At 38.9% G+C, this 14,583-nt stretch overlaps 1 protein-coding gene across 2 annotated transcripts; it reads left to right on the forward strand.

Annotated features, from left to right (window-relative positions):
• The first annotated feature begins 374 nt into the window (after nt 1-374).
• On the forward strand, nt 375-7,927 carry pde9ac (phosphodiesterase 9ac). Of its 2 annotated transcripts, none has more exons than XM_055225924.1 (18): nt 375-497; nt 2,543-2,613; nt 2,700-2,777; nt 3,105-3,148; nt 3,230-3,284; nt 3,463-3,533; nt 3,620-3,707; nt 3,781-3,859; nt 3,940-4,014; nt 4,081-4,167; nt 4,248-4,352; nt 4,432-4,514; nt 4,831-4,987; nt 5,073-5,186; nt 5,349-5,453; nt 5,531-5,659; nt 5,742-5,837; nt 7,022-7,927. In XM_055225924.1, exons 1-18 carry the CDS (start codon nt 429-431, stop codon nt 7,049-7,051), a joined length of 1,536 nt encoding a protein of 511 aa, XP_055081899.1. In that variant the 5' UTR covers nt 375-428; the 3' UTR covers nt 7,052-7,927. The 2 variants fall into 2 exon arrangements, with proteins under 2 accessions (XP_055081899.1, XP_033833042.1); XM_033977151.2 differs by lacking the exon at nt 7,022-7,927 and adding an exon at nt 6,572-6,622.
• Nucleotides 7,928-14,583: the final 6,656 nt, after the last annotated feature.

The following is a 14,583-nucleotide window of genomic DNA, read 5'->3' on the forward strand; positions in this document are numbered from 1 at the left end:
CAGCACCAGGGACACTGCACTGTCAACAGAAGAAGCTTCACTGACAGTAAGTTCCACTCAGTTTACATACGTTATGATGTTGTATGTTTGTGGTGTTTAATTAAAAAGGAACATTGCTGTAGTGGTGTTATTGATAATCACTTTTAATTGTTTGATTGTCTTTGCTACCATGAAATTTGACCAGGTATAAATCAAAACTTTTCTAAAATAGGATAGGACAAAAAGAAAACTCTTGGTTTTGTTGAACATTCAACACTGCACACCATCTTGTTTGATTGTCTTTGCTACCGTGAAATTTGACCAGGTATAAATCAAAACTTTTCTATAATAGGATAGGACAAAAAGAAAACTCTTGGTTTTGTTGAACATTCAGCACTGCACACCATCGCCGAGCCTGTCCCAGAGTAAGAGAGGGGAGGGAGGTCAACATGGGCTCCAGCTCCTCCTCCTATGCCCCTAAGACCATCTACCTGGATGTGGATGGAAAAGTGCAAAAGGTGAGTGATGTTTGAACTCCTTATTTTGATATTAGTTTGAGCCGGCATAGATATACATACACAAAATATGAAATATTGTTGTTTTTACCAACACAGAGGATTTTGTAGAGAAATCTATACTAGTAGGTACATGGAACCTAACTGTTTACCATTCAGACCATTCAAAGATGAGAGGAATATATATCCATTCAAAGGTTTTTCACACGGAGCGACTTTAGCTAATAGCTAATCCTGTTGTGTCTTCGGGCAAGACACTTTCACTTTCTCTGTTGGGTGACTGTTCAGTCTGTGTTTCTAGAGAAGTATTTTATAATCTCAAAGCGTGACCTTTGAAGATTTAGAAAGGCAGTACTGACTATTTCAGATGAATGCTTTTTACTGTAAAAGCAGAAATGAAATCTGTCAACTGGACAAAACACTGTAGGAGTGAAGACGTTTTGCTGCTCATCCAAGATGCTTTTTCAGTTCTGGAACTGCAAAGTTCCAGTTTTGCTTTTGCGATGGATCAGACCTGGACGACTGGGGGATTACATAGATATATTCCAAAGCAGAACAAGATTAAGTTTAAGTTAGGTATGTCTCAATATTGTAACATCATTCAATCGGGATAATGATGTCAGAGTTGTCTATTTAAAATATGCTCACATTCAGATGTAATTGTGTATTTGAGTATAAATTGTATTGCAAAAAAAATGAAATTGTAGTTATGTTTTCATTAGAGCAGTGAGACTGATGCCCCAGGCTTTCACTTTGGTGGGTATTCCCTCATGAATTTAGGAACTTATGACTTCTAATTCTATATTGGGAAAACTAGAACGAGCATGATCAGTATCCAAAGCTTTAAATTTCCATGTAATGTCATAAATTAAATTGACGGCTGAGTAGCTAGGCTGAGTCACACTTCACAGAAGGTTGCAGGTTTGAACCTGGCGTTTCTATGCATTTCTATGAGTTTACATGCTTCTCCCTGTGTCCATATCTAACCAATCCTGGCAGCTTGCCTCAGCGGCAGTGAAGGGTGGTTAAAACGGAGAAAATTTATTTCCCTCACAAGGGTTTATTAAAGTATGTCTTAAATTACAACATCACTCATTCTTTTGTACATACCCAACACCACTGGTTTATACTTTAATGATTGTGGTTCAAAATATTTAGCTTCTGACAAGTTCAGCTGGTAGTGTGTCATGATGAACTGTTGACTTCATTGCAATTAAATCAATTAAAGCAGTCATCCCCACAAGATAAATGTAGTGGCTCAGAATAGACCTGACAGAGTGGAGTAGGTGCAGGCGTTAATGACAGGAGCTCACACCCATTCACCGCAGGATCACACTCATCCATCCTGCCTAACAAGACAATTTAAATTCACCTTGACCAAAACAGCCAGCATACATGGTTTCATTTTTGTTATATAATGTGATATCCAGCGATGTGATGTAAAGAGCTTCAAGTGCAGGAGCTGGTGGTGACACATGTCGAGCTCAAGAGGGAGGCTGTGAGTTTGTCTGCTACACCTGCCTCCTTCAAGATGCAGCATGTTTGTGGACAATGACACCAGAACATCCCATTACCACTAATCCTCTATAGACAAGTTGTCATACGCCCACTGGCACTGTTTTCATACCCCGGGTTGGGATAATAAATGTTTTCGCTCCTCTTACAACAAGACTAAATAAATAGTTGGTCTTATTTCTGTGCATATCCAGTAGTAGAGTAGTAGAGATATAAATAGATCAAGTGCTTTTTTTAACTACTTGAAAGCGAAAAGTTTAGCTCAAGTTCAGTTTACATTTTGAGGGAAAAGGTGACACATAGACACTTCTTTATACTGTTTGTAGTAAATCCATTTAAACTATGCTGAAATGAACATTAATTGATTTTGCACATAATTTATTTACCTGCACCTAGGAACAGATAGATGTAGAGTAGAGGTTTAGTTAAGAAATGTACCTTTTAGTGTGAGTGGTTTGTGTTCTCATTATATATACTGCTACTTTCCTTTCATAATCTAGTACAAAGGTAAATAAATAATGTGTGTCTTACAGGTGGTGTTCAGTCGTCACTGCAGTCCATGTGACATTAAGGAACTACTCTGTTCCTCCTCCAACATCCCCAGGTCTGTTTCTCACTTTGATTTTAAAATATTGGTTTCTAACTTGAATGCGATTACACTGCATATGTCACTTTCCTGTCTGTTCATAGGAATACAGCGATCATGGTGGTCAACCCGGAGGGGGCTTTGGTGTCTATAGATCCTACTATGCCCACCAACTCTCCTAAGTAATGATTTAATCGCTATATTATGAAGTCATTACTGTTTGGTTTAGTATTTTTAGCGCATAAGGAAACTCATAGGGCTTATATTTTATTGATAATTTTATTTCTGCCATACTATATAATGCAGTATATTATATTTTATGATGATAATATAATTAGAAAAACTTCAAAAGCTTCACATACCTTTCAAATAACTGCTACAACTGTAATATTTTATGTAAATGTAAATGTTTCTTGCTGCTGCTTCTTTTGTTCTGAAATATCAATATACACTTTGTTAAAATATAATATAATGTAAAAAATAATAAAGCAATTTTATATTTCCCACAGCTCATTGTACAAGGTGGTCCCACTATCCACCGGTCAACTTGGAGGTATCATTATTCTTTCATATACTAGGCTTTTTCTTGTAGTCATGCATAAACTGTATCTAATGGTGTATTGTGCGCATACAGAGAAAGAGGACATGTTTCAGAACGTGTTGTCCCAGGTTGCTGAGCAGTTTAGCAGGTAATATCTCATTGTCCATGTTATGTTATGGTTGAAGCATTCTCACATACCTCACACTCATACCTGACACTGGCCGGCTTTTCAAAACATCCATTCATAATCCATTCAGCTCTGTTTCCCACACGTTATTTCACTCCTCTCCTGTCATTCCACGCAATCAGCTTCTTTTCTCCTACAGGGCCTTCCGTATTAATGAACTGAAAACCGAAGTCACCAACAGGCTGGCTATGCTGGAGAAGAGAGTGGAGCGTATGTGCTGAATTGTGTGCTAAATGATTGGCAAGCTAGGTTAGATATATGGGATATCCTTAATACATCTGTGTTTTTTGTTTCAGTGGAAGGCCTTAAAGTGGTAGAGATTGAGAAATGTAAGAATGATTTAAAGAAGTTACGAGATGAGATGACTTCCAGAGGGGGTGGAAGGTGACATAAGCATTGAGCGTAATATTATAAAAGTAGAATAAATATCATATGGATGCGCATGTTTTAATTCTAGAGTGAACTGTGCATGTAAATACAACTTTGATGATGGCAAAAAGGTCACTCCTCGGCGAGATGTCCCTAACTATCCAAAGGTTTTTTCCAAATGATTTACTTTGTTTTACATTGACATTATTGTGGCAGTATCTAAAATACTGTTTCTGTCTGCTTGTAGTACACACTGTCTCAGGAGACAGTGGAGGCTCTGAAGAAACCTACTTTTGATGTGTGGCACTGGGAACACAATGAGGTTTGCTGAGATCATTTATTTTGAGCTGTATCAAAAGAATTGTAAAACTGATTTCGTATGCTACAGATGCTGAGCTGTCTGGAGTACATGTATCATGACCTGGGTCTGGTGAAGGAGTTCAACATGAATCCCATTACACTGAAGCGTTGGCTGGTAACTTTAAAAATATTTTGAAAAACACACACAACTTTTAAATTATAAAATATCTGCAATTAATGTTTAAATATCTACAGCTGGCCATTCAGGAGAACTACCGTAACAATCCCTTTCACAATTTCCGTCATTGTTTCTGTGTTAGTCAGATGATGTATGGCATGATTCATCTTTGCAATCTCCAGGTAGCTTTTACTTGTACATACCAATGACAGTGAAAGTGCTTTTGTCGTGGCTTTTCTCTTACCACCTGTTATTGTCCAGGAGAAACTGACTCTTACAGACATGGGTATTCTTATGACAGCTGCTGTTTGTCATGACCTGGACCACCCCGGCTACAACAACACGTAAGACTTCCTCCTGTCTCTTTGTGTTGACATGCGCTGATGCACACTGACCCCTGAGTGTTTTGACATCCTTTGCACAACATTGTTGTCAATGAACTGTAAAACTAGCTCTGGGAGAGCTCAGGTATGCAAACATTCAGATCAGAATGCTATATATGAATTTGTGCACGTTAAGGCTTCAGCAGTGATGCTGAAGCCTTAACGGCTTAACGTTAAGCCTTAACATCAGCAGTGATGTTAAGGCTTCAGCAGTGATGCTTCATTATTGTCTATTGTGCAAAGGTCTAACCACTGAACCATGTCTCCCATCTGCCAGGTACCAAATCAATGCACGCACAGAGCTGGCAGTGCGTTACAATGACATCTCACCTCTGGAGAACCACCACTGTGCTGTGGCTTTCCAGATCCTCTCTCTACCTGAGTGCAACATCTTTGCAAATGTGGATCCTGAGGCCTTCAAACAGATTCGACAGGTGTGGTTTGCACAGCACCCATACTACAGTCCTTTCTAACACATGCTGGTACTTTTTAAAATGTGGGGTTTCTCTAAACTCACAGGCCATTATAACACTGATACTAGCTACTGACATGGCCAGACATGGAGAGATACTAGACTCCTTCAAGCAAAAAGTGGACAACTTTGACTTCACCAATGAAGAGCATGTGACATGTGTGAGTACCACGCCACAGCTCACTGTAGAGCACAATACGTGTAACACAAGCACTCTTCTATACAGGGGCCATACGCACTGTGTTAGTGTAATTGGAAAAGTGCAGTACACATTAGACTAAAAGTACATATGTTGTATTGAGTTGTGTCTCCAATGGTTTCAGCTCAAGATGGTTTTAATCAAGTGCTGTGATATTTCCAACGAGGTCAGGCCCACAGAGGTTGCTGAGCCCTGGGTTGATTGCCTTTTGGAAGAGTATTTTATGCAGGTACAACAAAATGCTTATCTTTTTGTAGAACAACTAAATGATAAACTGCCAAATTTTTCCTTTCGTTTGTCCTACAGAGTGACAGAGAGAAGTCTGAGGGCCTGCCTGTGGCACCCTTTATGGACAGAGACAAAGTAACAAAACCCACAGCTCAAATTGGGTTCATCAAATTTGTTCTCATCCCGATGTTTGAGACCGTCATGAAGGTATTACTGACTGTACAGAAAACATATCATGTACCCCAAATCTTTACTTTTGAGTAAGTTATTTTTGTTTTGTTTTGTCCAGCTTTTCCCACAGATTGAAGAGATCATGGTTCAGCCTTTGAGAGACTCTCGTGATCATTATGAAGAGCTGAAACAAATCGATGATGCCATGACAGAGGTAGAGCATACTCTTCATCTAATACCATAGATATCTTTAGTGTTCTATTCTCATGTGTTGGCGCATTTTTATTTAGACATGGTTTAATAACTTTCATTTTCATATATGACCAAAAACAAACATTTGAATTAATTTAAGTCTAAACAGAATATAATGATTGCCTTGCTTAAGGCAACAATTTCTTACATTGGAACAATGTGTAACATGCTGTAATTTCTCAGGCTTCGGAGTTCATGTTCATGTGCATTGAGTTTGTGCTTGTGGAGGAGGTGTTTAGGGAGAGGGAGGTTTGGGTTTCTCTTCTCCCACTCCAGCTCTTAATAGACTAAATACGCTACAACATTTCTGGCAGACTTTGCTCTCTAATCTTATCCTAAACTAAATGTACATAGCATAGATTGAAAACCATTGCGAAATACTATATTTCTTTCACAATATATACAGTGTGCTAGCTGGCTTCTTTTTATTGTTTAATTTCAGACAATTCTAACATTAGTACTTATTCTACGGTGCACATCAATAAATGGGAATACTGGAAAATAGTTCATTTACAAAGGGAACTGCTTATTACTTACTTACATGCAAACTACAATATGTATTACATGAATTAAACACATCTTTATTTCCCCCTAAAATAGAATCAAATCATCACAAAAACATTATTTACTGATGTGTGCCTGAATATGTTCACTATAGCACTTGCTAACATAAAGGTGTGTCTTTTGTTCAATGAGGCACAGAAGAAAAAAACAGAAAATATGTCATTAGGCGGGAAGAAGAAGTAAACTGCAGTGAGTGAGTGCAGTGGTACATGTGTAAGTAAAAGCCTCAGTAAGCATGGTTGTGCTTTAACAGTAACCCAGTCAGCATGGTTGTGCCTTCTCTGCCTCCCTTTTTGTCTATGCTCCTATGCCCAAGCCACTTTCATCACTTTGGATTCAAATAAAAGACATACTGTATCAATTATCCCATTTTCAACACAAAAGTTTTACTGCTTATTTCAAAATCACGAACTAAGAACCAAAGTGGTGAAATGTGTTTATTAGCGCGCCTCTCCAGAGTGACAAATTACAGTATAATTACCTAGTTTCCGCACAAAACACAAAACAGACATAAGCATAGTCTCACAAAGTTATATTTCTAGCTCCATCATGCGTCTAATTCTCCACCTTGTTTTGTTGCAGGGGTCTTTTGTCAAAGCCCTGAAGAAGTGATTGGGACGTCGGTTTCAGCGGCTCGGTGCTCTGCGTGGTGAAAATGGTGAGGAGAGCAGGGGCGCGCAACAAGAGACTGCTTGGCTACATACTGAACTAAAGTTAGCAATCAAGGTGGCATGTCTTGAACTTTGACTTAGACTTTTGCACTGGATGTAACAGAGAGCGACCTGCTGGCCTCTATATTTATGGTGTTCCTGCTGTATTTGTTTTATAGCACAGAAAGGTTGGAAAGGCCCAGTTGTTCTAAAACAGATTTGACTTGGATGGTCATGTCTATGTAGATGAATGCAGCAATAGATTTGTACTATTTGATTATTAAGACCAATGTGGGGGGTGTTTTAGCTCCACTGTAGCAATAAGTAATAGGTCACTGTTTGCGCACAATGAACACAATGAATAAAGTGCAGGTATATAAATATATTGATATGGCCCTGTCTAACTAATGTGAGACAAGAGCAATAGTATGAACAATACCCTTTCTGCTGTGCAAAAAAATGGCAACAAAACAATTGAAATGAGCGATACCATATAATACATGATATTCTTTATGTCCCATATTTTTTCAACCCTTGTCTTGATTGATATACAGTTTATTGCCACATTTAGTCTCCAGGGCTTAAATACCACTATGTGTTGAAATGAACCCACAGTCATTTAACGGTGTACCACCCAAAGGTGCCATTATTTAGGTTTTATAACACGCCCCTCTAACGGGTGGGTGCCTTGGAGCAATGTAACTGCTGGGTGGTTTCCCTTCAGCGATTTTGTTTTTATCACTGTGTTTTTGGCTGCATGTTGCAGAGTTACTATTGCCTCACATGGTGGCCACATATTACCTTTTACCACCAACAATGAGTAAATGACTCACAAGCGGCATTATCAGGTTATCGGCTTTGGTTGATGGAAAATGATACGTTTAGACAATAGATTGTTCACCTTAGCACAATGTTTTTACCTAATCATGTTTGTATTTGTGTGTACAACACTGCAATAATGTATTCTATGAGATCATCTTGAATAAAAAAGTTAAGACCAATGTGTAACATACTTCATATTACATAATTATAATGTGCTGCTTTTATTTCATTTGACTGGTTACACTGGCTGATTAATAGCTTAAGATGATATGATAGTGGATAATGTTTAATGTTTCTTTCACAAAGGCTGTTTGATAATCAGCTGTAAAGGAAGGAGTGGCACCTGAATAGTGTCATTCACTCAAGGGCTTGGCCTGTAATCCATCCCAGAGAAGACACAGGAAACGACTTTTCATTGACCGGGCTGTTGTTATAGAGATGCCCACCTCATTCAGGAAGCCATGTGTTTTCTCCTGCTTTCTTTAACATTCATTCATGTGAATCATTAGCATGGTTACTGGTAAATATAAACACGTTGGTTGCTGAGATTGTTTTCACCACATGCAAATGTAGCTGTTTGATTACTGAAATAAGAATGGACAAAAATTATCATGTTTTTCTTCCTGCCACTGGGCAAAGAGGCTGCGAATACAATCCTCAAACAGAGGCCTCCAAAAGATCTCATGTTGGACATAGGTTCTCTTTTGCCATCCAAGACCACAGGACCACTTTGTCATATTCTTGTTATGTTCAATCTTCAGACCTCGTCTCTTCAGCCACACACCCATGAAATGAAACTGTGCTACAAAATATTTCCACATCTGTCTTATTTTATTTCATTTCAACAGAAGAAAATGTTAACAACTGTGTTCTTTTAAATGTTGTCTCTGAGCTTGCTTTAATAGGCGAGTGAATGCTTCTACTTAGCTGCTCCTTATCACAGCTTTTGAGATAAGGCAGATATTAAGCCTGACATATTTATCTCCGAAGAGAGTAAAAACACATGCTACCCTACTGGGTAAAAATAATGAATCCATCCTAAGCCCTCGTCTCATTTGTTATTTGAAGTACACTTTGGAGTCTTGCTTATCTCATCTCCTTATGTGTGCTTATTAGAAGGATGAAATGTACAGATGTGGTTAGTTAGTCACTGTCGGGCCAGAAAAGTGTCAGGTCTGTCTTTCCTCTTCACTACTCCTCATTCTTTCCCTCTTCTTCATCCTGCTCCTTCTCATGTACTGACTACTTCTTGAGTTCACAGTGCACCATGGAGAATTCCTTTCGATACGATCTCATCCCAAGGTTAACGTCAAAAGGCCATTGTGTGGGGGCAGGTTTTTATCACACTGTGGAGACTAAAACACTCTATAAGCACATCATGGCGACCTGTCCCACTTATGGGGACAAGATGAGGTCCTCGTGATATCAATTCTTTGTCCTTAGATCAACAACATGATGAGGGTTTAGGTAAGATAAGTGACTATGTTTAAAGTTAGGGTCAGTCTCCAGGATATCAATTTAAATCCATGTCCCCAAAAAGCATGAAAACCCAACATGTGCATGTGTTGTGATGTCTTCCAGCAGGAGACTGTGGATGATCTATGGCCTACTTTTATGGGAACCAGGCGAAAATTCAAAACATGTGTCACGAAGTAAATATGGCCTCTTTAACTACCTCAGTAGTTTATAGCTGCGTTATCCATTAATCTGTTCTTATAATGTACATCCTGTGCTTTCAGTGTGTGACCTGGAGGTAATACTGGAGCTTATGGACAAACTAGAGTGTACTCAAATGTTGCTCCCAAGTGAAATTACCATTAATCTGACACATAAACAAAGGAATAATGTGCTATAATACAGCTATATCTTTGTGATATCTGCAATCAGACTTTGCTGTATCAGTGTTGAGACTGACTCACCAATGACGAGACACCAGTCACCTTCCCATGTGTACACAGTAGGCTAACATACTTGTGTGACGGCCTACGCAGGACGTCCTATTTCTCTGTTACCCCCTGACGCCCACAGGAATGCTCACTGCTTAGGGCCTTGTTTGACCACCGGCCCGAGCAGACATGGATTTACCGAAAACACTTACAGCTCAGCAGAGAAACCCACAAGGTCAAAGTTCACAGTCCTAAATTCTCACCTTACATTTTGGAATCAGACACTAAAGAGGCACTGACAGAGAGAACAATAAAGCTCTGGAGTAAATCACACTTAATGGTATCGCAGTAAAGCAAGTCCATTTCTTTTCCTGTCTTCCTCCTTTCAAAATATTGTTTTATTGTTGTGTAATAAAATCGTGTTAACACTTCACAAGAGAGACCTCACACATGTCACCTCGAGGCATCAACACACCTGTACAACATAGTAAGCAAGCCTGTAAACTAAGCCTAAACATAATCTTCTTTGGTTTATAATAACAATAAATGTTGTAACATACTTTAGATTATACATGTAAAATTTGTTACAATGTTCTGAAAAATTGATAAATATGCTAAATAGACTATTTATTGTATATTTGCATTTTATTTGGAATATAGTAGGGGAAACCAAATCAGTCAAATGGTGACATTTCTTATCCAAATTCAAACCCACTTTTATAGTGCGTACTCTCTGCTGTGCCATTTAAAGTTATAGCACCAGACTCATGTCATAAAAACCCAGTTTACTGTTACCATCAGCAACACCAACATTAAACTAAAAGTCTTCAAGCTAAAAATAGAAAACATGAGATAAACAGAACAGAATATACGTTTTACCTGACATTGGCAGAGGGCCTCTGCAGTTTGTTTGGCATGCCAATCTGATTAAGGCATTGTGATTGTGTGTTGGCATTGTTTCAGGAGCTGTGTGGTGAGGGGCACACTGAAATTACATTGGACTGTTATCTGTGTGAATAGCAGGGCTGTTGGAGCAGCCAGGAGCCCTAACGACAGATGGATGTATGTTGGGATGGCCAGAGAGAGGCCAGTGCCAGAGTGACAGCCCTGTGCTAATCTGCACTGCAGAGGTGAAACTGGCTTGGTTTCAAAAGCTGCTGATTACGCTTCATTATAACAGAGCAAGATGGGGAAAATCTGCTTACAAATGATATGCTTATGTATTTATAGTTAAATACTTGACTGAAAAGATATTTTACAGTATTGTTGTTTTTCATCTCCCAGGTGGACAAGCTTCAACATACAGTCTGTTGTGAAATAACATTTTACAAACACCAGCAATTATTAGTGGCACAATGAATGACTTGTTTCCTTTTGGTGCAATAATATGCTTAATATTTGATAAAGGGAATGAGAAGATAAAAGCCAAACATAAAACAGATGTTATCATGTGTCATTTCATGTTGGCTTTGTGTAACATAATGTTCCTTGAACAAACATCATGATGCCTCTTGTATAACCCACTGGGAGCTACAGTACATTTAAGACACACATTGGGGCTCTAATATGATATCTCATTGCTTTTATTTGTTAGAACAAACAAGTCTATGAAATCTGCTCATGTAATGCTGCCAGACATTTCTTCTCACAAAGACTGATTGGGTCTTGTATAATTATTTTATTGTTACATCTATAAAGCTCAATCTGGATGAGTAAGAGTGACTTCATTACACAGCACAGAGAATTAGCATCGCTTAACCCCTGGCTCGCTCAGGATTTGAATAATTAAATAAGAGGAGGTTTTGCCTCTATCTATCTTGCCTCTAACAGATGTTTTGGAATCTTCTCAAAAGACTTTAATCAGCACAAACTGATGCACTGGTCCTCCTCCACCTTGACTCTGTATACACATACTGCACCCTGTGTGTCTCTATAGAGCTTTTAAAACAGACATGGATGTATAACTATAAAGGGGAGATTTACCAGGTGTGTACAAGAAGCCCTATAATTACCCACAATGCATATACCACGTATACAAAGCATTAGCAATTTAGCATATGTCTTTTCAATGCACTTGCCCCACCTTGGCTCCCAGATCATAACAAGTGTGACGTCCTTTAGCAGAGATAGGTTAAATGATACGTTCCTATGCCTATGTTTAAGGTGGGATTGTCTTTCATCTACTGTTGGTCCTCTGCCAGGAAAAGATTCCCTCTAATGCTGCAAGCTATAGGCCCAAACATGTTTATTTATTTTTACAATTCAAAAGAGGTTTTCCCCCACCTATTCTCCCCATATCACACTCAGGTCTGTTATTAACTTTATGGGATTTTCCGTGGAATTCTTTCGTAATGTGGGTGATTTGGTGGTAAAATAGGGAAAGCTTTTCCTTGTAAAACACACTCATTTCCTTGGAAAAACTGTGACACAAAAAACATCTGGACAATAGTAGACAACAGTAGACAAGGAAAACGAGCTTCTATTACTGGTAATATTTGCTAAACATGAAATATGACAATGGCCAAACATTTGTACTCATTTGTTCAAGAGGGAAATTATTATTGTATCCATCATGTCCCAACGCCAGTGCCAGCCCCACATACCAAACACTCACACTTGCATTTAAAGTAACATAGTATGGGAAGTTATTAAGGCTGGGACAAGAGCTCATGCCGCAAGATCTTGCAAGATAAAATTGCCACAAGATTGTGCACATGATGCGTTTATTTGCTTGGGGAAAAGGGTTGCGCGTTGCCGAGTTACATCTACAATGATAGTAAAACTACACAGTAAAATTAAAACAAAATTGTGAACTGAACGGGAAGTTATTTATTATATATTATGTCAAAATCTCGTGTTGACTCAATCTCGTGAACTCGATCTTAGGTCTTGTTTTGTGGAAATGTGTCTCCTCCCATTCCAAGATGTTATGCTGGTTTGTAAAGTGAAAGATCATTTGCATATTTTGGAAATTTTGTTGCGCAAGTTAATGACTGTAACTGGTTGTCCCATACATAGCATGTCCTAACCTGTCCTCTATGATGTCAACAACGTCTTTAGTGTTTCACAGTGACATGTTTTGCCCTGAGTGGTGCTTTAAAGTGTGTGGTCATAAGACTGCAAGGTCACGCTCCCATTAAAAGTTTAAGCCTCTCTGTGTGACATTTTACTCTTATTATTATTTTGGATGCTTGTAGTGATAACATGCAGTTGTAACCATTATTATCAGTATACATTGTAGACTATTCTACTCCTGTGTCTTTTCCTCCATGTGAGCCTGTGCACCAGAAGGGTTCATCTGGCCCCACATGTGTAAGAGGATCTCCCCCTACTCAGCCGACAGTGAGGAGCTGACCCAACACACGCACGCAGAAAGCAAAAACAATGGAAAGAGGAGTCACACCAAGTTGACCAGAGCTTGCAGAACAGCTTGAGTTCATCCTCTCACATAACATAAACACACATTTGACCACTAGCACTTGTGAATAACCCCCTACATATTTTCTGGCTTTGATTAAGTCTGTCAGTGTTACATACTTATAAGTAACAAATGCTCCTCCACTCCTTTGCATTTAGCTGTTGCTAACGGCACACAAGCACACACGATTTGAATGGACCATTTGCATTTTAGGTGTAGTCAGCAAAAAGTTCACATTTCACTATTTTTGGTGAAGCATTCAACTTATAAATCTTATGTTCAATGCCATAATTGAATAATCAAATTCACACCAAATCATGAAGTCAGTTTTGAAATGATACTGCAGGTGTATGGCTTTGGGGACATTGGACAGTTCACTGACATTGTGAAAGGTCAAGAGCCAGTGGTTAATATTAAACAAAATGTGCACTGGAGTCTTCTGCCTTCGTACGCGAGTGTGCACTTTGATCTGTATTTGTGTCTGCTTACACAAGTGCAGATCAAAGTGCAGATCATCTAAATTTCCACCTAAAAGAAATTTAGATGGATCCATAAAAGTCTACAATGTTTATTTGGATTAAAAAAAAAAAAAACAGAGTACTGGATACTGGACATTGAGTTATTGCTGCTCTTGACGCTCCTTAACATAAATCAATACATTATGTTTGTATTTTTATTTCGCTCTAAATGACCTCTAAATAAGTTGTATCCTGAGATTCCCAGACAGTTTAAAGTACTGTTTGGGGAGTCTCTTCTGCTAGTGCTAACAGACTTCATCTTGCAGGTTTCAGTTCTGGCTAACAGTGTTTGCACTGCTTTATGGCTCTCTGTTTGTTTTCCCCTTCAGTGGAGCTCAGCACATCTTGAGCCCAACACCACTCCAACTACATTCAGGGTCCCACCACCAGCCTCAGGGGCCCGCCCACAATATCACAGAAGTCCAAAAACACACAGTTCAGGTGTGTAGACCACACTCTGAAAAAGACAAACATATCCTGAACAATTAGCTGGGCTCTTTTTCTCTCAGATAGTCCACGCTGCTCAAGTCGATTTGTCACCTCTCCCCTTAAGGACACTGTAAAATGAGATCATCCAGCAGCAGACACATGACAGATAGGTGTGACTGTTGCTGTTGGAACTTCTTCAACCATGTTATCTGTAAACCCAGTCATTTTCTGGTGAATTCCAGTTTGCGGTTATTCATCTCTAAACTAATAAACTAATAAGGAAGCAGTCACAGAGCATCAGAGCGGGTAATAATTTCATCTTGATTAATTTAGGATTAAGCCTGTAAAGTGTTGTATAAATAAAATGTAATGTAATGAGCCTTCTTGTATGACGCAGTCTACAAGAGGCAAAGTGCATACG

The sequence above is a fragment of the Periophthalmus magnuspinnatus genome, chromosome 13, assembly GCF_009829125.3.
Source record: "Periophthalmus magnuspinnatus isolate fPerMag1 chromosome 13, fPerMag1.2.pri, whole genome shotgun sequence".
Classification (NCBI taxonomy): domain Eukaryota; kingdom Metazoa; phylum Chordata; class Actinopteri; order Gobiiformes; family Gobiidae; genus Periophthalmus; species Periophthalmus magnuspinnatus.